At 43.1% G+C, this 24,004-nt stretch overlaps 1 protein-coding gene across 1 annotated transcript in view; it reads right to left on the bottom strand.

The window, feature by feature from the left end:
- Positions 1 to 24,004, bottom strand: part of LOC310877409 (neural-cadherin) — a gene marked incomplete at both ends in the record, with an annotated part of 328,331 nt that overhangs the window by 219,502 nt on the left and 84,825 nt on the right. The window contains 3 exons of the mRNA XM_083791243.1: positions 9,985 to 10,189; positions 12,887 to 13,112; positions 15,210 to 15,407. Coding sequence (XP_083647369.1) covers positions 9,985 to 10,189; positions 12,887 to 13,112; positions 15,210 to 15,407 — 629 coding nt within the window. The remainder of the gene's footprint in view (positions 1 to 9,984; positions 10,190 to 12,886; positions 13,113 to 15,209; positions 15,408 to 24,004) is intronic.

Below are 24,004 nucleotides of genomic sequence, written 5' to 3'. Positions count from 1 at the left end.
ATATATCCATACTATATGGAGATCTAAGGGTTTGAGGTCAGAGTTGCTGGCCAATATTGATGACATCAGGAATCTCCATATATGGGCGTAACTGCGACAACAGGTCACATTTACTATATAAATATCCCTTACAAGTCAATCTCAATACAAGTCAACAAGGTTTGGGGCAAACTTTACACTTGATTTTATTACCTTAGTAAACCTTTTCATACACAGATTATGTTTTCAATCGCTAGTTTCAAGTATTTATGCACATACATTTTAAAGTTAATGATAAGTAAGGCTACAGTATGTTTCTAGGCTTTCTACTGGTTCTACCGAATGAAGACCCGCCCTCGCTTCGGTTGCAGCCAATAGTATTCATTTAGGTTACGAGGTATATAGTTGGACGTTACATAATTGCGTGTGTACTCAGGTTACTATGCAAAGTGAAATCTTGCAGGTCAATATTTCACATCTAATTGCAGTACCTGAGGGTGTCCTGACAATATTTGTCACTGTTCTGGGTTATTAATTGATTTCCAATAATAAATAAACACATTTGCATATAAGCATTGTACTAATGAGTCTCCCAGCAGCGCAGCTCACATCTACTGTACAAGACAAGTAATGCCCGATGGTACCAGACATCCTTGTTCTTTTCTTTCCGACCACTTCAATGATACCGTGTAGGCTATACATCATTTTGCTCAGTGGTGTGACGATAACTTTCTCACGAAAAATAAAAATACAATCATTTTAAGTTTGGACCTCAATAAAGAGGCAACAATTCACCCCTAAACAGCATCAATGAGCAATACATTACTTGTGGAGAATAAACTGACTTCTGTGTGGAGTTTGCATGTTCTCCCCGTGTCCCCTAGGATAGGTACCCTCACAAAAACATGCAGTAATCCTGGTCTCTAAACTGCCTCCCCCTGGCCAGCCGGGGCGCCTGATGGAGGGGAAAGGAACTGGTTGGAATAACGTGTTCCTTCCACGTGCTACGTCCAACGAGGGAAACTCCCCCCTGTCAGGTGTAAAGGAGCAACTTGGACACTCAAGCATGAAGGAAGCATGAGTTAAGTCCGTTGCTCTCCCCAGGTTGGCAGAGGGTGTGTAGAGCCCAGGATCACATTAGATGATTGACACAGGGGTGAAAAATGGGTTACAAAATCGTGGGATAAAAAAATATATTACAAAAAAAGAGAATAAACTGACATACAGTATAGTGTCAAGGACAAGGTAAAGTCCAAGAGCATCCTCTGTGTCATCAGGGGATGGCAATTGCCAAACCCTAGTCTTCAGATTTAACCTCAAATCCACCCCCCATTTCTTTCAGAAATCGCGCCTCTGTTGGTGAGAGCCACAGAATATTAATGCTCCGCTTCTCCCAAGTGGTAGATGAGAGTGTATTACTGTGTGGCACGTCAGCCTGGTTCACTTAACCTTTCTGTCCAGCTGAAGGTTAGGATCAATAGGCTGATCCAGACAACCACAGTAATCACATGGGGTTAGGCAACACCCCTCACTCAGACCTGTCTTAAGGCCTTTTCAGACGCGCCTGGTAATTAGTTTTCAATTATTTTGGACGTGGCGAGAAGTTGAGTTGCGATGTATGTAGTGTATTTTCATCCGGCGCCGTCCCGTGAAATTGTCACACACGCTCGTTTCGTGCACACACCCGCGGCCGTGGGCGACAAGACCTGGAGCGTGTTTTTCACATTACGCGTCCCTCCATGAGCAGAACTGTCGCTGATCCAGGCTAGAATAGGTACTAGAAAGACATATCTCTGCTCTTGGCCATGTCCTTCAACCCTGAACGTGAGCTTCTCAGACAGCAGGGTTTAGAGTGCCGCTAAAAGTTAGTCACTGAAAAAAACATACTACAAGGACTACAAGGAAGTGTCACAACATGGCTATTAATGTGATCTAATCTATAGAGCATAGCAGTGGCGGCCATTTTCTGGTTCCATCGATCCAGACCCCATCAATTATTTTAAGCGTATTATCAAGTCATTCATGATCCTGGTGAATCATGACCATAAAACTTTTGATTCTGTGAAGAGAATCAAATGTTTTATGGTCATGGTTCACCTTCATTCTAGGATTAAAATAGTTGAATATTCTGGGAAATCTCATGCGAAAAATGTATGGTGTCTAAAACGATGGAAGCAGAAAATGGCCGCCACTGCTATGCCCTATATATAATGTAAATGTGAGCAGTACTGCAAAGTGCAAATGTCAAGTTCACGTTATCTTTTGAAGAATTTGGTGCTTTTAACACATCAATGCAGTCAAATTCAGTCTGTTTGTAGCGCATCCATGTGAGTGGAAACGAGCATGAAGGTTTAAGTGGGTAGCTGTGTGCACGTTCTGCCTGACCCCACTAATGGACCGCTCATTATGCAATACACAGACCTGGTAGCTATCTATGAAGCCTTCTTTTATCTTCTCCCCCAACTCCAGTATGAGCTGGTTGTAATTCTGTCTGGAAGGCAGCAAAGGCAAAGCACTAGTTCACCTCCAGCAGCATCCTCTGTCTGCAAGAGCAGTTCACACTGTGAAGAGCAAGTAGGGATGTGAGGGATTTCTAGCACCGGTGGTGTAAAGTAACTAAGTACATTTACATTTATATTTGTGAATTTAACGCAAAATGGCTTATTATGATTTGTCCCAAAATAAGTTGGGAAGAAGAATAAATTGCAATAGTAATCATTCAAGGTTTTTTATGATCCTTAGGGTCATCCAAATAACATATTAAAAATGGTGAATTATATAAATGTTGGATCATGGTAAATTCAGTGGTTGAAAGTTGGGTACCATTAAGATCCTATATAAGGCAAAAATGTAGCATGTAACGTGTCAGACTAGGAGTTATTCGTGATTCTGAATCCATTGCAATCATTAGTTTTGCACGAAAAACACTCTTTGGGCTAAAAACGACCATAGCCGTCATCACAAATGTGATGAGGTCAGCACATTTGGGCACATTGGGCACATTAAGGGCAAGTGGCTATGGCCGTTTTTAGCCCAATAAGTGTTTTTCCGTTTTAAAACGGGTGCGGTATATCATTAGGTTCCAAAGTTGCATCGTTCCCAAGTAGGGACGGGCATGTAATAATAATGTCAGATTAACGGCTTGTCTGGAATCTCCCTTTAACTGCGTCCTTCCTTGTGTCTGCAGCTCTCATGGCTTAATGAATGATGCCCCCTTGCAGCCACATCCAGGCCACCTGTCTCCACATGTCTACCTCACTGTCCCCACTCAGCAGACACAGCATCCACTGCTCGTGGATGCTGGATGCTATCGTTCCTCCATCCTGCACCGCTCAATTCTTTCCTCCTCACTTTGCCCGGTTCTATGATCTGGAGTGTTGCCTGTCTCTAGGGGAGAGCAGTACTGACAGATTGGCAAGGAGGATGTGTCTAGCCCGGCTCTTTGGCTGCCAGGCAACAGGGCCAAAGCAAAAGTGGAACAAAACAAGATAAAACAATAAAATAAATGTGTAAACAGAGCTGTGTTATATTAACAGGGCTGCGCCAGTGCGCACGCATCGCTGTCAATCAAGCGCCGGGAAGCGCTTCTGCGTACCAACAGCTGGGGCCGCTCAGAATGATTATTATGGCAGAATACTAGTAAATTCTGTGGCGAGAGCATTTCCCACTGACTGCCACTCAAAGTAGCTACTACTGGCCAATCACAGCACGTCTTGCACAAGTGCACTGGCCATTGTGGCTAATCACAGCAATTACTCAAACGAGGGAGGATTCCATGCTGCTCACTGCTGGGAGGAGGGCGGTTGACAGGAGGATAGGAGTTTACTACTGAGAACACCTGACACAAATGGTTCGGCTTCTCCGTTTTAGAGAGCGAACTAAAAAGTAAAAGTTGTAAAAGGGCATGCTTTGGATGTTTTGCACTCTTCCCATTCGCCGCTGTGCTTGTGTTTGTTTTCCAGGTGCTGGAGCAAGTTGCTCGTGTGCGATGCCGTCTGCTGCACAACATGAAGCTTATCAACATGACAACACCGTGTCCCGACATACTGTCCCTTATTATCGTAAAGTCGGATAGTGTACATTGTTTATTTTGCACCGAGGAGCCATGTGTGTCTGACTGTCTGACTCTGTGTTGACTGTGTACATCGCCTCGGCTAAAAACAAAAGGGAAGCCTGACGTATGCTTCGCCGTACGACGTATCGTATGTTAAACAAATAGCTGATCTGCAAGCTCACAATGTGTCGCCTCCATAGGCGGAGCTTGAAGTTGACGCTGGGGGGTGCGAGCGTTTTTACAATGCCCTAACCCCTAAAAATGAGTTATTTAGGTAGTACAGCAGCTCACACACATGCACTACAGCCATACAGCGAGTCATCATATCATGATAAGAGAGATGATTACAAACTACAGTCAGAAGCCAGAAGGTATTAAAGTTAAAAAAAAAAAGTTATTTAGGTAGTACAGCAGCTCACACACATGCACTACAGCCATACAGCGAGTCATCATATCATGATAAGAGAGATGATTACAAACTACAGTCAGAAGCCAGAAGGTATTAAAGTTAAAAAAAAAAAAGAAAAAAAAACTTTTTTTTTCTTTTTTTTTCACTGCACCCCCTGAACCCCCCCAAGCTCCGCCCATGGTCGCTTCCGCAACACGTTGTGAGCTAGTAGATCAGCTATTTAAATACAAAAAATAAAAAAATATCTAAATATTGCTTTGATGCTCATATATCCTTAGGAAGTATTAAGAAGTTTGTATTATAGAATATGCATATTGGGCTGGACCACACATGGACCTATAGCTGCAATTTGCAACTCTTGATTTAAAAAAATAATGGGATGAATCTAGAGTTGCAATACTCTCCATTGACTCCCCAGTCCCCACTTATCCAATAAATATCGTTTTGCTATAAGTTATTCATGCATCCCTCTTTTATCCATCCGGCGAGACGGGTCGCCGCATTTTGGGAGCACCAAGAAACTCCTCTGAGTACTAGACCAAAAAGGTTTTGTGCACTGCAGCCCTGTATATTAACACCGAGTAATGCTATTTTGTGAGACTATAAAAGATTGTGCATTTTCTGTCAGAGATAGTTATACAGTACATCCATATAGGAGACGCTGTATACTTTTGAAAGTTGACTGAAGTATTTCAATGTTTTAAAAACTCAGGAAGTGTAGCTCAGTCTCTACCTCGTTTTGTGTGCAGTGGGTGCATAGTCTGTCTTCTCTTGGGAGCCAGGTCTGTCTATGGTGGAATTTCTCAATCGTAAGACTGTGTTCACAGAGTCTATAAGGTTTGTAGTCCATTTTGGAATTATATTCCACTAGCAGTGGACTGGAACCAGTTGGTGTAAAGCTCACTGAGCATGTTGATGAACTCATTATGCATGTCGTGCTCATACGCCTCACTCACACCTAAGACACACTTGTGTCCTGTGTCTTCTGTGTGTCATGGCCGCCTCAATGCATTTCCAATGGGAGTCACATGGTTTCATGACACAACCTTGTTGCATGGCTGTTGCATGGCTGTCTTCTGCTCTCCCCACACCATGCAACAAGGTTGTGTCTTCAAACCATGTGACTCCCATAACACACAGAAGACACAGGACACAAGTGTGTCTTGCGTGTGTCTAAGGTGTGAGTGAGGCCATTGGGTGTGATTCGGGGTGTATTCATAAGTGTATCGGGGTGTCGATGGTGGTGGTCGATGGTGGTGGTCCTCTGAATGCAGGCGGGGTCCTCTCTCTCTCGCTCTCTTTCTCTCTCTCTCTCGTCTCGTGTCTCTAAAAGGATATCTGCATTGAGGGTGTTGCTGTGATCTTTCTGCCTCCTGTCACCCCACAACCTCCACTAACAAAACATGCAGTATATATTATGTACACACAGCAAAGTTAAGCCTTGGGGAAATTATACTTTGCTTGCGTACCGAAAATAGACGTTTTAGAAGAGAGCTTGTGGATCAAGCAGGTCAAAAATTGTATCTAACCAACTCCAACTGCACACATAGCAGATTTGACTGAGGGACTGCCATTTCATTGTGCAGCCTCCAGCTTTTCACCAGAGGAGAAAAACGGAATTTATTTATTCTTTATCCGAAATGAGTGACCTTTCAAGCCTTTTTTCTCAACTCGCTGTTTTCTGCAAGACATTACTCTATGAGCCATATCTCCAAAACTGGTGGGTTAAACTGAACAACCCAATGTCAATTTGAAGCTATGATTCCCTGCTTTCGTAAAAACGGAAATTCAAAAGAATCCAATGGCAGTCCCGCAGGTCACATATTTGCAGAGGTGTACAATAACTGATTTACTGCTCATAACCTAACTATACCGTACATATAGCCTAGTTATTTTATAAGCCTAGTTATTTTATAACTAGTAATATAAGCCTAGTTATTTTATAACTAGGCTTATATTACTTTTTAGATGTATTCACCTTAACTACCCTCCATATCTGTAACAGTCTGTTACCATATACATCCCCTATAGGCCTATACCATGGGCATGGGTGGGAGAGGATGAGCAAGCTAACTGTATTTGTACATGTGTGTATTGTGTATTGTGTATTTGTACTGTATGTAATGTTTTATCTGTGCATAGGACCCCCTCTAAAATGAGATGCTGCCTCTTAACCCATTTTGACCTGAGATCAGATTCTAAAAATGGCTTCTACATCCTCAGTTGTTCAAAAATAGCAGACCTACAAGCTCGTATATTTGTAATAGCTAAAGCATAGCAACACCAAAAGGGGTTCCCGCCCAGAATGGGTTAAGGGGCTATCCTCTCAATAAAGTCTGATCAAGTTCTAAAATGCATGGAAACAAATGGACGCTTAGAGGTCCATTTGGTTACATTTGTACCACCTCAAGTAACATTAATACTGGTAAATTGGCACTGGAGCAGTCTCTGTGTAAATTGTATCTGTTTTATGTATCAGCAAAGCATTTTTGTCAATAAACTCCGTTCAATGTGTGGATGGCAACGTGACATTGCCATGCAGGGAGGTCCTGTTGCTCGCTGCCTGTACGTGAATCTTTGTCCTCAAAGATAAATTAGAGAGCTGGATGTGTTCACAGAAACACTGTTGCTTTTATTGACATTGTAGCGCTTTAGTGCTCCGAGCTGGAATAAAACCCCATTCTCCAGCTCAGCAGACCAGACCAGGCAGTAACAAGAAACCAAGAACTAGCGCAGAGCAAGCTTGCAGTCAAAGTCTATTTCGGCAGCACTAGAATATTATTCATTCATTTCATTGATACGATACTGCAGGCCTACACATCAGCAGGAAGCTGTTTGAATAAACATTCATAAATAAGGTTAAAAATGTATGATTTTATTTTAAGATTCTTTATTTCCACTTTGAAATTGCTCCATAAATAAAGTGAGGGGTTGCCAAAACATTTGCTCCATAAAATGGGGGTGATGGCATAAAAAATGCCAAATAAATGCCAAATGGCTTCATAGAAAGGGACTATATAAATCGGTAAATAGCGCATTAATGTAGTGCTTTTATCCAAAGTGATTTACATAGATGCATTACAATAACCCATTCACACACACGTTCATACTGATGGCGGAGGAAACATGCACAGCACCAACCTGCTCATCGGGAGCAATTAGGGGTTCAGAGTCTTGCTTAACCCATTTAGGCCTTTAAAAAAAAAGTCTTCTGAAAGAATATATATTCAAAGATTTGTGCCGCATTTTCACGATAAAAAGAAAATAGCAGACCTACAAGCTCGTAGCGCGCCACTCGGTGGCACGCTACGAGCTTGTAGATCTGCTATTTTCCAATAGCTAAAGTATAAGATAAAGGCAATGCATAAAGGACTCTGAACCTGGCAGGTTCCCATCCGGCTGCTCTACACCTGAGCCACTGCTGCCCCATTCACGAATCACGCCCCAATGCACCATTTACCATTCATTGCACCAAGCCGGACACCAAAACGATGGCAGCACAGAGAATGCTCCCCAGATTACATACATTTAACACGCTAATTAGAGTCCAACCGGCAACTGCTCCTGGCGGAACGCCGATTGGAACATTATTGGCGTTTTCTAGAGCAAGGTTGGCCTCATTTTAGCTCACTAAAATTGACACTAATATTTTAGCATCTAAAATGGACCCCCAAACCGGACGTGCATCACACTAAAACCAAGTAGATCTGGGTCGGCAGTTAAGTGTTTGGCACTTGCGTCCATCAGGTGTAGTGATACGGTTTAAAATGACCCACAAATCTTTTTTTCTTTTTTTTTCTTTAAAGGGACACTTCACCCTTTTTGCAAAAAAATATATGTTAATGACGTTTAGAAGCTTTAGATCACTTTCCTGGGGGTATTTATGTGTGTAATATGTGGTTTTAGATATTTTAGATTGTAGCAGTGAGCCTATTGTCTCTGATGTCATGGACACTGGTCTCACTACCTTCCTGGACTACAATTCCCATAATTATTTGGTGCACTGCTCCTCCTTGTGGATAGGGGGAGAGCTGTCTTACTGAGACAACATGTAGTCCAGGAAGGTAGTGAGCCCAGTGTCCATGACATCAGAGACAACAGGCTCACTGCTACATTCTAAAATATCTAAAACCACATATTACACACATAAAGACCCCCAGGAAAGTGTTCTAAAGCTTCTAAACGTCATTAACATATATTTTTTTGCAAAAAGGGTGAAGTGTCCCTTTAAGAGAGATTTAAAATGGAACCATGAAAGGGGTCAGTGACGTCTAGTAGGTTACAAAGTAACAAAACGTGTTGCAATTAAGGATACAATGGTGTATGCTGGTATATGGAACGACTACAGTAGTATAGCAACATAATTGGCTTGAATGCCATTATTACGTATAAAACATTTTAATGAGACTGATTAAATATATACATTTAAGCTAAAAATAGATTAAGCCTGGCAGAGTGCAACTAGCCAATCACAACACGTGGAACGTGTGATTAATTATGGATTAAACATGTTTCAGCACACGTTCCCATGGGACCTTGCTGCAGTTGTGAGTATCTTTGAAATCTCTCTGCAACACTTTAGTGGCGTTATGTTTGTTCCAGACCAGAGAGTACGGTGCCAAGCATGAATGGGATATATTGCATTGTGGTTCAATGCAGTGCTGACAGCACGTTTTGATATAGTTTGTCATAGTGAATTTTGTTTAACTTTTAGTAATATTTTAGTCATCTGAAAAGTTTTATTTTTTTAGTCTTTAGTTTTAGTCAACATAATTTTGTATGATTTTAGTCGACTAAATCTACAGTCGACCAAAATGCATTTGGTGCTGCCTTGATGGTGTCGTAATGTCTGATTTAACACTTGCATGCTGAAAATATTCACATCGATCTACATTCTACAACCTCACAGCTTGTAGACCTGCTATTTTCCAAGCAAAAAATGACTTGTCTTTTAGTTCTACTGGATCTCTTGTCCACTAGTCCCTTTCTATAACATTTTAGCCTAGTTTTGATTTGTTGATGGAACTGTCAGAATATAGTCTTAGTTTTAGTCATCACAGCATAGTTTTTCGTCATAGTATTAGTCAACGGAATCAACACTGGTTCAAAAGGGACCCAGTTGACCCTGTATACCCCAGACACAACAATGTACAATTTTCAATTTAGGCATTTAGCAGACGCTCTTAATCCAGAGCGACTTACATTAAGCAAGAACAAAAGCATGGGAATACATCACATAAAAGCATTTATCATGAAACATGCGTAAGCTAAGAAAGTAACAGTGGAATATCTATATAATGAAACTATACATATATACTACTATGCTATACATATGTACTATGGCGTGCTATGACTATATACAATGCAATTATAGGGCTGTCTACATAACATGCTATAAGTCTGTATCAAATGCTATCTAAGTCTACGGAAGTGCTATCTAAGGGGGTAGGGTAAGTGCTATGGGCCATGATGGAGTCTGAAAAGGATGTAAGAGTGTAACCTGCGGTCCCCGGAAGGGACTATCATCATCACACACACGTACCTCTGCTGCACTGCTCATGCTGTCCGGGCCCTCGTTGGCGCGGACCAATAACAGATAGCGATGCTGGTCATTCTCGTAGTCGATGGAGCGTGTCAGGCTGATCTCCCCCGTCTCCGAGTTGATGGAGAAGAGGCTGCTGGGATTTATCAGGAGGCTGTAGCTGATTGGTTCCCTCTGGAAGGACACCGCGGGGGTTACCAGGAAGCTGCGAGGACAAGAGATGGTGGAAAAAGTACTCAAATGAAGGCTAAAAGTATAGGCTACTAAAAGTAAAAGTACTCATATTGCAGAATGTCCCATTTCACAAGTTCAAAATGTGTACAAAATCATTTGAAAATAGCCGAAACGTTTTCTAGTCCAGTTAAATTTAATTATCCAAATAATTCTCCAAAACTAAAGTTTTCAAATAATTGTAGTGGAGTAAAAGTAAAAAAGATTGGCTCTGGGATGGAGTAGAAGTAAAAGTATTGTAAATACTTAACTAACGTACAAATACCTCAAGATTTTACTTAAGTACAGTACTTGATTAAATACACTTAGTTACTTTACAACACTGAGAAGTGAGAACCGACACCCTGGGATTGGAAGACGAGGGAGACGAGGAATACTGCAAACTAAGTAACCGGCAAACCCAAACTCACACTCCATCTTCCTCTTAAAATGGAACCCTGTCATCTCCAATGACAAGCTACAAATGTTCACGCAGCTCAAGCATGAAATACAAAAAACCCAAGCATTCCACAGAGCTACTGAAGGCGCTTAGAGACATAGGACAACAATCATGAGTGGGGAATCGCTAGAAAAATGGAAGTAATGTTGATGCAGGGAGAGATCCTTTTTTGGGGGTGGGGGTGGAGGATTGGGAGGACCGGGGTTTGTTTGTCTGCCTGCAACATGGACAGAACTGAACAGAATATTCACTTGACCAGTTTTCTATATCTCTCTGACCCCTTTTCCACCGGTTGGTTCCCAATGGGAACCGGTTCAGTTCTTTTTGGTTTTTAGTCCATGAGCCAGAGCTCCAAAATTGGTGGGCAAACTATACCCTATATTAAATTGTTTATAAGATCAATACAAGTAAATTAATACATGATAACCCTTCCACAGTAGTAGCTTTTTTCTTTTCTTTTTTTCTTTTGCATATTTTCCTACATAATGCCTCATTAGCATATTTAAAAATGTAAAATTTGTAATACAATAAATCATTGTCTCCGTGTAAGTACTCAATTGGGGAAGTTTAATGGTGATAACAATCTAATATAGGTATGGTTTTGCCCACTCAATTCATAATTAACGTTCCAATTTTGGAGCTCTGGCTCATGGACTAAGAACCAAAAAGAACTGAACCGGTTCCCACTGGGAACCAACCGGTGGAAAAGGGGCCTCAGTGAAAGCAAGGAAGGCTGGAAGAAAGATAATGGGAGAGTCAAATCCAAGGATGCGGGTCAATATAGCTCCACATTAGCTTCAGCAGCCAGGGTTTGTTTTTGCTTGTTTGTGCGTGCGTGCGTGCGTGCGTGCGTGTGTGCGTGCGTGCATGCATGCATCCGTACATACTGTATGTGTGTGTGTGTGTGTGTGTGTGTGTGTGCACTGTGAATGTGTTACCAATTACCATGTGGGACATGGGCGCATGTATGCACACGTGTCCATGTGTCATAAACACTTTAACAGAATAACTCACTTACAGTAAGTACATAACATGAGTTGGAGACTGCACATCAGGACTGTCACACTCCACTGATTCAAGCCTAGAAACCCAGCGACTGAGTGCACACAGTAATCTGCATGCGCGTGCACGTATTGTGCAAATACTTGAGAATATTGCTTAAATGAGTAGGCTACTGTACAATGCATCAGTAAAGAGTCAAGGTCGAGTGAACAATGTCTAGAAAGCATGTGGAAATCTATTTAAGAGAAATCTGTGAAATCCCTCACTGGCGAGAGTGTGAATAAATATTGCATCACGATGCCTGAAATGTATTCATCTCTTGGAATGTTTAAGTCATTTAAGGCAAGTTAACTCTCCCGCGGAAGGATCTTGTCTCGTAGGCGGGACAAAAGGAACACGTAGCGTGTGAGTGTTCTGCCTTCATCTGATTGAGTGCATAATGTATGACTGTATGCTGTGTGCATGTAATGTATTATACAGCCATGGAGGAGAAATAGAATGCATGGGACTGATCATAATCCTCTGATGCAATGTGTGTGTGTGTGTGTGTGTGTGTGTGTGTGTGTGTGTGTGTGTGTGTGTGTGTGTGTGTGTGTGTGTGTGTGTGTGTGTGTGTGTGTGTGTGCGTATGTGCGAGTCCGTGTGTGTGTGCGTGCGTGCGCGTGCGTGCACCATAGACTGTAAAAAATATGGACAAAGCGTTCCCCGGGTCTAACATGAACGTAAAATGAAGCCTGAAATTCCTTGCACTCTAATGCACTGTAAGTCGCCATCTTTCTTGATCCGTTCTGGTCCAGCTGGCCATTGGCTGGCCCAGACAACGAGGCGGGACTTTCCCCCTTCTTCTCCGTTGGTTTTTATTTTGACTCGAGTGGGTGGGGGATCCCGATCATAGACTGTAACGGTAGCCACGCCCCTCAGAACATACGCGACTTTATGGTCATTTCTTTTATAAATGGGACCATAATTTTCCAAAAAGGATATTATGACATTAGAAATGAGACTTTAAACTAGTGACTGGAAGCAGAAAGTATTCATGACCATGTTTATTAAAGGTAATACAGTCTAGGTGAAGTTGGGCCCAAATACATGGGCCTCTATGGAGCTATGGGGCTTTTTGGGTCCAGTCCAGCGCCACAACAGGCCATTATATGAACTTTCAGGAAGTCCCGATTTCAAAAGAGGCTTCACGAAATATCTGTCTGACTGCCCCCCCTGGCGTGCACTCACGTCTGTCCCTCGGGCGTGTTCTCCGGCAGGGCGACGGTGAAGGATGCGTTGGTGAACTGCGGAGCGCGGCGGCCCGCCACCACGCTCAGGACGGCGGGCGGGCCGCGGCTGCCCAGGCGGTCAGCCGACACCACCGTCAGGAGGTACTCCCTGTCGCGCTGCAGGGGGAGCCCCGTGGTGCGCAGCTGACCGCTCTTCCTGTCCACCTCGAAGCGGCCATCCCCACCTGCGCAAAAAAACACAAAAAAAAAACACTGTTGATTCTGTTTTTTTAGTCGACTAAATCAGGGGTTCTCAACATTTTTTTTTTTTACCCATTTTGACCTGAGATCAGATTCTAAAAATGTCTTCTACATCCTGACAGTTTTCTGAAAAAGCTGTTTCTATGTCAGTCGTTAAAAATAGCAGACCTACAAGCTCGTAGCGCGCCACTCGGTGGCACGCTACGAGCTTGTAGATCTGCTATTTTTCAATAGCTAAAGCATAACGTAATGCTAACACCAAAAGGGGTTCCCGCCCCAAAATGGGTTAATATAATTTGGGGACCCCCCCACAATAATTTGGCGACCACCCGAGGGGTAGTTTTGATAAAGTTTTTATCAGTGAAAAAACATAGTTGACCAACAGTTTTCGTTATAGTTTATAGACTAAATCAACACTGCAAAGAAACAGGGCTAGAGAGTCGTTCACCGCAGATACATAACATATCTTAAACTGTTAATGTTGTGCCAGGCAGGAGCATAGGTTGTGTTTTGTTTATTTTCGTTTTTATTCAATCAGAAAGATAGGATCAATACAAATACCCAAAAGAGGAGAGAAATGTTGGGAAATTGGTGTCGACAGTTAATGAATTAAATTGTCAAAGTTGCTATTTCTTAACCTCCGAAGAATAGCAGGCTATTGCAATGAATAAACTACCTTCTTGCTGCATACGTTGAAATTTTAGACTGATGATATCCAGTGTGTTTCCGTATCAGGCCAATTGACTCGTTTCTGACCGCAATTCCCAGACGTGTCTATAGTCTGGAGGACGACTTTCAAATAAATGCTAAGAATCGGGGAATGCAAAGCAGCCCAGCTTGATGCTCTAAACAGAGTCAAGGATGGTGTTTACACGAGATAAAAGGCTAAGTTAAAAGCTCTTTCTTCCAATGCACCTCACAAATTCACAATACTGCATGCATATTAATGCATGAACCCCATGGGGAACAAACCCAAATGGCACCGTATAACACAATACCATTTTTGCATCCGCAAGATAATCAAATCAGTCGTAGTGCCCTAGGGGTAGCTCTAATCCACATCAACAAATATTCCATGCAGGTATCTGTACATCCTGTCCCTCCAAACATTTCCCATGTATTGAACAAAAGAATCAACCATGGCTTGGTTTAGCTGCAAAAGCCCAACCGTTTGGAGTTGTAGCATTAATGAAAGTTATGGTTATCTCCTAAAGTTTACTCTGTCTATATGATAATGTAGGGTTTAAAATAGTTTCCATCATAATCTCATTACATGTCATGTCCTTGAGGGGATTTTCTTTTCCACCTGACTGTTTACAGATTCAAACCTAGGCAGCAGAAATCATTACATGATGCCTGCAATAGAGAAAGCAATTATTTTGCACAGAGCCGAGAAAAGAATTACATGACAGTCGTAAATAAGTACATGCACGCAAACTATTTGAAACCACACATGGCATGAGGGACAACTGGAATTATTATTATTTGATGTACTTTCTTTTTGCACAATGGTGGCTACACACAATCTGTGTATTGAGTTGTGCTTGCAATGTTCTGTAATTCTGCAAACTGTTAATAAATACTTCAATCAATCAATCAATCAATCAATCAAGTGTAAAAGTACAAAAAGTAGGTTCTGAGGTGAATGTCATCTGTATTTTTTCATGTAAATTGTGGTCGGCTGTGGTCCATCAATTAAATGATTCCCCCTCGTCCACTAACTGCAATCTTAAAAAATATTTTTTTCATTACTAAATCGTCGCTACCTCACGGTTACAATATTAACGATTCAGATGACTTACAAAAAGACAGTAGCCAACATTAGCTTTGCCAATTTTGTTTCCGGTTCATTAACCCATTCAGGCCTAAGGCCGATTCTAAAAACGCCTTTAAATCCTGACCTAAGGTTTCTGAAAAACTTCAAATATTGATATAGCAGAATCAAACATTTTACATTTTTGAATACTGTACATACTGTACAGAACCCAAATATGGGTGCCCGGCCTGAGGGGGTAAGATACAAATAGGGGTTCCCGCCCAGAATGGGTAAACTATGTACTTAGAGAAGTCGAGGCACTCACCGTCAGACAGGAAGTACTCCACCTCCCCGTTGTTGCCCTCGTCCCCGTCTATAGCGTACAGCTTGTAGACCAGGGAGCCTGGCGGGGCGTCCGCCGAGACCACCGCCAGGTAGGGTGAAGGAATCATGCTCCATTCTGGCACGTTGTCGTTCACATCCGTCACCGTCAGAGACAACCTCACCAAGTACCAGTCTGGGCCTGCAGGGGGGGAGAGTCAGCACACAGCTTAGGATAGGATAGGATAGGATAGGTCCCGACTCCCGGGTTCTGTTTTCTTATGGGCATGAAGTAGCGTATCGTTGCTGGTAGAAACCGCACATCAATTTACAAATTAGGCATTAATCCGGAGCAATTTACAGTAAGCAAGAACAACACAAAGTAATACATCATAGAGATAGTCATCTAGGATCATAAGTAAACTAAGAACCTATCACCCGTCAACAGAATAATATCCGTACATTGAAGCTATAAACACTATAGATAGTAGTGTATCAATAATGACCTGGCATCTGTCTACATAACATGCTATGTAAAAAATATTTCAGGATTTCAGGATTCAGAGTTAACCCATTCTGACCGGGCACCTATTTTGGTGTTGGCATCATGTTATGCTTTAGCTATTGAAAAATATCAGATCTACAAGCTCATATCGCGCCACCGAGTGGCGCGATACGAGCTTGTAGGTCTGCTATTTTTTGAAGAATCGAAGAACGACTGACATTTTTAGAATCTGATCTCAGGTCAGAATGGGTTCATCAGACCAGTGTGTGTCCAGTGGAAAACTTGCATGAATCTGATCTCAGGTCAGAATGGGTTAAAAATAGTAAAAAATATCAGATCTACAAGCTTAATCTGCTATTTATTTGTTATGTTTTTCTGAGTGCCATCCTCCCGCGGAAAAGGAGGTTCAAGTCTCAGGATAATTGCCCTTGAATAAGGAAAGGACCTTTTGAATAAGGCACCTCACTGAAAGGACCTTTTGAATAAGGCACCTTATGCACCTCACTGAAAGGACCTTTTGAATAAGGCACCTTATGCACCTCACTGAAAGGACCTTTTGAATAAGGCACCTCACTGAAAGGACCTTTTGAATAAGGCACCTCACTGAAAGGACCTTATGAATAAGGCACCTCACTGAAAGGACCTTTTGAATAAGGCACCTCACTGAAAGGACCTTTTGAATAAGGCACCTCACTGAAAGGACCTTATGAATAAGGCACCTCACTGAAAGGACCTTATGAATAAGGCACCTCACTGAAAGGACCTTATGAATAAGGCACCTCACTGAAAGGACCTTATGAATAAGGCACCTCACTGAAAGGACCTTATGAATAAGGCACCTCACTGAAAGGACCTTTTGAATAAGGCACCTCACTGAAAGGACCTTTTGAATAAGGCACCTCACTGAAAGGACCTTTTGAATAAGGAACCTCACTGAAAGGACCTTTTGAATAAGGCACCTCACTGAAAGGACCTTTTGAATAAGGCACCTCACTGAAAGGACCTTTTGAATAAGGCACCTCACTGAAAGGACCTTTTGAATGAGGCACCTCACTGAAAGGACCTTTTGAATAAGGCACCTCACTGAAAGGACCTTATGAATAAGGCACCTCACTGAAAGGACCTTATGAATAAGGCACCTCACTGAAAGGACCTTATGAATAAGGCACCTCACTGAAAGGACCTTATGAATAAGGCACCTCACTGAAAGGACCTTATGAATAAGGCACCTCACTGAAAGGACCTTTTGAATAAGGCACCTCACTGAAAGGACCTTTTGAATAAGGCACCTCACTGAAAGGACCTTATGAATAAGGAACCTCACTGAAAGGACCTTTTGAATAAGGCACCTCACTGAAAGGACCTTTTGAATAAGGCACCTCACTGAAAGGACCTTATGAATAAGGCACCTCACTGAAAGGACCTTTTGAATAAGGCACCTCACTGAAAGGACCTTTTGAATAAGGCACCTCACTGAAAGGACCTTTTGAATAAGGCACCTCACTGAAAGGACCTTTTGAATAAGGCACCTCACTGAAAGGACCTTATGAATAAGGAACCTCACTGAAAGGACCTTTTGAATAAGGCACCTCACTGAAAGGACCTTTTGCAGGGAACGGACACAGACTGATACAATTCTGGCAGTCAATGAGTTAAAGCAAACATTTTTAACTGACTTATTTGCTTCTGGGGGTTCCTGGAACAAAATATTTTGAGATACATATCCTTGACATGAGATCCTTGACATGAAAAGGTTTGAGCATCGCTGACTGTTAGGATTAAGAAGATATTTGTAGCATTGGCCCTGGGGTCTGAAAGGGCTAATAGGAGTTATCGTTAAGTCCTAACCCTCCTGGATAGTATAGGCCTATAGCTTATTCAGACACAGCTGGAGATCCCCAAATCCCTTTGTTTGTGAACTGTTGAACTGGGTGTTATAGGAAAACTGTTTTATTCATGAAACTAATTCAGTATTCAGACTCTTGGCACAGCTGTGGGCACCTCTGTAGCTCCAAGGAAGCTATACCAATATTGTTGTTGGAGACTATGGGAGAATAATTGAGTGTTCACCATTCACTGAACACCTTCTAACACGAAACCCTGCGGATTGTTGACAATATATTTTGTTTTTATTAACTAGATCTCTCCAGGAGTTTATTTCCCATCTCAATAATGCCACAACCTTGCCACAACAAGATTTACAGTGGATAGCAGTCCTACAAGTGTCCATTTCCTCAATGTAACGATCTCAAAGTATCGTGACGACAAAATCCAAACCCACAAGAACAAACACTCTCCACAACGGAAAGCAATTGCATATTATTACGCTTTATTATGAACACCACAGTCACCTAAAATATAATGTCCCAATGGAACAGTTTCCACTGTTGGTCTGAGTAGGCTCCATTCAGCTTTCAATATTCCCCAAACTTTAATTGGCTCTCGTATTTGAATGCACCACGTCTAGGGATGGAGCTCGTTAATTTTTATTGATAACGATCACCTTATTGCGCCAGGTCTTTATCGAGCCCAATCACCTAGCTAGTGACTATTGTTAATACTTTGTGTGTGACAGTTAAAACGTTCTGTTTCAGTAGAAAATATTGTGTCAAGGGGCATTTTTCATGGAGGGACAAACAGTAGGCTGGCAGGAAATGGGGAGAGAGATGGGCCCCAGCGAGACTCTCCAATGTTGAAACACTAGGCCCTAGTGGTAAGAGGAGGGACTGCAGGCGGACCCGCAGAAGTATGAAGAAGAAATCCCGTGCAGCTGGGCTTTAACGTGGAGTGCGTTTGCACTTCCGCATTTTGGGCACGACATTTTGGCGCCCAAATAAATAAATAAAAAGGTGGAAGTAGACGGTCCTTCCGGGTGCTTCAAAACGCCACTGAGCAACTTCCACTGACATGGATAGAGGGGAGGGGGTGGGGGGGGGGGGGGGTTGGCTGAGCTTCGCGCCAGTTCAGTCTCTATCCTTCTTTATACTCTATGGGGGGAAGACATGCAGTAAGAGCCGTCGGGTTCGGGAGTCGAACCCGTGGTTCGGGAGTCGAACCCGTGGCACACTGCCAGACTGGATTACCAGCCAAGGTGCCTGGACCTCTAATCCATGACCCAGGGCAATAGTTAGGACTTTTGACGTAAAGTGAGGGTAACGGATGCAGTGTGTCGTTGGGGACTTACTGTCTATGTGTGTGTGTGTGTGTGTGTGTGTGTGTGTGTGTGTGTGTGCGTGTGTGTCAGCCACTGTTCTTTTGGGCACATGAACGAGGCACAGCAGAGACGGGAGCAGATCCGAAGTTTACCTTAGTATACTTCCAGAGTCCCATTGATGATCCGATCACCATATAGCCTACGATTATTATGCATATGCCATGTTAGCTATACAGTTTATAGATCATGCTGAGCTAAACATGTGTTTTAATTTTGAAGTATTTATATTTAAACAAGATGAAGAAAGTCTTCCCTCGGATACCCACACACATGTGACAGCCCTCCATGTTTACGCACGACAGACAGAATATTCTGTAGGCTACTCTGCAGTGTTTTGTATGTGTTTCCTCAAGGCTTCGGTCTCCTTATTTGACCACGTCACATGGTAACCTAACGGGACAGCACTGCATAAAATTAATATCCCTTCTCCGCCTCCAACTGTGTTTAGCTCCTTATCCGCCACATGATAGTTTGCTTCATTTCCTTTATTTGCTACGGATTGCATTCCCACCTGCACCGCATCGAAATCAAGTGCGATTGGAAGCGAAGCGAAACCCCCGTTTTTCGGCGGAGTAGAATGTGGTTCTTTGATGCGCATTAGGATTCGAATGAGCCTTCACACCTGTCAAACGAAGAGCACGTTCCGACAATGTGCAGCAGGATTCGTTTTAATCGCAGTAAAGCTTGCTGGTGTGAAGACGACCTTAGACTGTTATTCGTCTCAAGTTAACTGCTTGACAACACCAGCTGGATGGGAATGATGTGGCATGTTTCGTATATTGTACAGATTAAAAGTAATTTAACACAATGAAAGAGTTTTAAATATGTTTGTGAGTATTTGTTGACACTTAAGTTGAATTATTTGTTGGCCACCTGTCTCTCCTCTGCAGTGCTGGCACTCCACTCTAGATTGGAGGGTGCCAAGTATACTGTAGTGTAGAGGAGGAGGGGTGTTTGTTTATATTACATTTATCTTATTTAGTTGAGTGTGATTAGGGGATGGTTTGCCCAACCTGTTTAAGAGCAATCATTCTGCAGGTGAGGCAGAGAGTGCAGTTTGACTTGAGGCCAGCCAGGAAGAACATGAGGGGAGAGCTGCCAGGGCAATGGAAGGAGGCATAGCCTACAGTATTCTTAAGTTCCTGTTTGTTGTTTCAGTATTTCATTTCCTATTTTTGGAACATTGTTTTTGGCCTGTTAGATTGCCTAGGTGATCATCAGTTCCATATCTCTCTCTCTCTCTCTCTTCTCTCTCTTCTCTCTCTCTCTCTCTCTCTCTCTCTCTCTCTCTCTCTCTCTCTCTCTCTCTCTGCACTGACTGTTTTTTAGGTAAATAAAATACCCAACATGTATTTGTGTACCTGCTGCTTTATGGAGCCTCCGGCTATCGGCCAGCCTTTCCACAATGTCACTCACATCTGAACTGTAGAAAATGACATGCATGGCTGTGTGACCGCAACAGTGTATACAATTAGTGTGGTGACACTGTGCTTCATGCAGCAGAGCCATGCGTAGAGTGTGCATGATTTGTTAAGATTCAAGATGGTGATAGCCACCTGCTGCACTCGCACAGCCCCTTCATTATCTAAGCAATAATAGTAATACTGACAAGATCAAGGCAGTCCTCCTGGTCTCTAGTCTGTATGCAGTTTGGAGATGCATTAGCGGGCTGCTTTTGTCCTGCATAACTTAACTACTGCACTGTACATCTGAAAGAGCTGTCCCCTACTACTCTACACCACCTGAGAGCTCTCTGTATGTCCCCACAGTCCACTACGACTCTACACCACCTGGAAGCTCTGTGTCCCCATTCAGCCACAGCCTTTTACTTTCCTCCATCTGTCTGATCCTCTGCCTGCTTCCTTTATTGGCAACCTCATTCAAACAGCAACAGCAGTTGCTCTGTGTGTGTGTGTGTGTGTGTGTGTGTGTGTGTGTGTGTGTGTGTGTGTGTGTGTGTGTGTGTGTGTGTGAGTGAGAGAGAGAGAGAGAGAGAGAGAGAGAGAGAGAGAGAGAGAGAGATCACCTAGGCAATCTAACAGGCAGCCATGCTGAGACCCTCTCCATCCCTCTGAGACAGCTAGCCTATTTATATGACACACGCATGCACGCACGCACCAGTAAGACACCTGAGGTTGTGTGTCGACTGCTGGGGGAGTGCTGGCGCTTTGGAATGGGGGGTCAGATAAATATATGGAATGAATTATGTACTGGCCATATATGGAGTGTGTTTTGAGTGTACATGGTTTGATGAGGTCAGATCAACATATGGAAGGTCAGGACAGGTCAGCTCCATATGGAAATCTAAGTTTTTGCCAGCTGCCGGGCACAGCTGCACTAATAACTTGGTGGTGCGCTTCTTGCATTTCCTAGCTTTGCCCTGGGTCTTGCCACTAGTTCAGGGTTCCTGGGGCAGACAGTGCTCTGCCACCCTCACCCTTCTCTCTCTGACTTTGCTACGAACAGCCGCCTCTCGAGGTCTTCTCCCGTGTCTGATCTCCACACACTCTCCTCATATCATTCCATGCAGGACATTCGAGGCAAGTGCCCTCCGGACCTTCAGGCCCAGTTCCGCTGCAGCAGTCCAGGCCCCGAGATATTTGAATTCCTCGACTGTTAAATAAAGAAATAAATACATAGGCAGGAATCAATGGAATCAGAAAGTAGAGGCAGCAAAGGAACAGGAGGCGTAAAAACAAAAACGGGGAGGAATTACCATGTATATAAAGTATAATGAACTTTGCATTTGACCTGTGACTTTATTGGTTCTTCTTCTTTGTCTACTTTGATCCTCCCACCCTCTCTCTCTCCCGGTGGTCGTAACATATTCAGAATTAATTGGCAAAAGGACAATGGAGCTTTAGGGAACAGGGGACCGCGTTTCCCAGATAATAAATCACCTGGATAATATACACAGCAGCATGCCAAAATTAATCTCTTTCTCTCGCATGCTCGCACATGCACACGCACGCACGCATGCACAGGCACAATGCATACTGTACAAATTAATTATGCTACCACACACTAATACAAACACTGCTGCACATGCAGTTGTTTTCACGGACACACTTTGTCATGCATGCACGCATGCACACACACACACACACACACACACACACACACACACACAATTACAACCTTTCTAATGACGATAATCAGTAGATTAGTGGCTAATGAAGGGCCGTGGAGACACTCAGCCCTGTGTTATCACCATCCCTCACACTGATGCAGCCCACTGGATCCAATGATAAGTCACCATCTATGCAAACAGCAGCCCACTGGATCCAATGATAAGTCACCATCTATGCAAACAGCAGCCCACTGGATCCAATGATAAGTCACCATCTATGCAAACAGCAGCCCACTGGGTCCAATGATAAGTCACCATCTATTGAAACTGCAGCCCACTGGATCCAATGATAAGTCACCATCTATTGAAACTGCAGCCAACTGGATCCAATGATAAGTCACCATCTATGCAAACAGCAGCCCACTGGATCCAATGATAAGTCACCATCTATGCAAACAGCAGCCCACTGGATCCAATGATAAGTCACCATCTATGCAAACAGCAGCCCACTGGATCCAATGATAAGTCACCATCTATTGAAACTGCAGCCCACTGGATCCAATGATAAGTCACCATCTATTGAAACTGCAGCCCACTGGATCCAATGATAAGTCACCATCTATGCAAACAGCAGCCCACTGGGTCCAATGATAAGTCACCATCTATTGAAACTGCAGCCCACTGGATCCAATGATAAGTCACCATCTATTGAAACTGCAGCCCACTGGATCCAATGATAAGTCACCATCTATGCAAACAGCAGCCCACTGGGTCCAATGATAAGTCACCATCTATGCAAACAGCAGCCCACTGGGTCCAATGATAAGTCACCATCTATGAAAACAGCAGCCCACTGGGTCCAATGATAAGTCACCATCTATGCAAACAGCAGCCCACTGGATCCAATGATAAGTCACCATCTATGCAAACAGCAGCCCACTGAATCCAATGATAAGTCACCATCTATGCAAACTGCAGCCCACTGGGTCCAATGATAAGTCACCATCTATGCAAACAGCAGCCCACTGGATCCAATGATAAGTCACCATCTACGCAAACAGCAGCCCACTGGATCCAATGATAAGTCACCATCTACGCAAACAGCAGCCCACTGGATCCAATGATAAGTCACCATCTACGCAAACAGCAGCCCACTGGGTCCAATGATAAGTCACCATCTATGCAAACAGCAGCCCACTGGATCCAATGATAAGTCACCATCTACGCAAACTGCAGCCCACTGGGTCCAATGATAAGTCACCATCTATGCAAACTGCAGCCCACTGGGTCCAATGATAAGTCACCATCTATGCAAACTGCAGCCCACTGGATCCAATGATAAGTCACCATCTACGCAAACAGCAGCCCACTGGATCCAATGATAAGTCACCATCTATGCAAACAGCAGCCCACTGGGTCCAATGATAAGTCACCATCTATGCAAACAGCAGCCCACTGGGTCCAATGATAATAATAATAACTTTATTTATATAGGACGGTCTTCATCAGGCAAAATATCATATTTTGCCTGATGAAGACCTAGACAGTTGAAACGTTGCATATTCGTTGTCACTAAATAAAGTAAGTCTCGGAGCTCTACAAACTGGTGTGCGGATGTTCTTCCTCTTCTTTGATGTATGCCTTGATGCCTGACATCCAGCACCTGACCTGAATATAGGCATTGAGATGTGCACACAATCTTCTGTCATAGAAAAGAATACCAGCACTCACGTTGTATCCAATAGCAAGCAGCAAGCAAACACACAGACGTTTCGACCCAGAGGCCTTCTTCAGCGTAAATCTGAACAATAATTGACGTTGGTGCCACTTATAAACGGGGACCTACGTCCCACGCACAAAATCGTCCGAGTGTACCACTCGTACGTACAATCATTCGTACAATAATATTATTACATACTGACATCTCATTTTTCCACAGGAGGAATCCATTAACCCATTCTGAACGGGAACCCATTTTGGTGTCAGCATCATGTCGTGCTTTAGCTATTG

This window comes from Protomyctophum parallelum (genome assembly GCF_964188405.1).
Source record: "Protomyctophum parallelum genome assembly, chromosome: 2".
Taxonomy (NCBI): Eukaryota; Metazoa; Chordata; class Actinopteri; order Myctophiformes; family Myctophidae; genus Protomyctophum; species Protomyctophum parallelum.
Note: the sequence above shows the minus strand (reverse complement) of the source record. Positions and strands in the feature narration are given on the sequence as shown.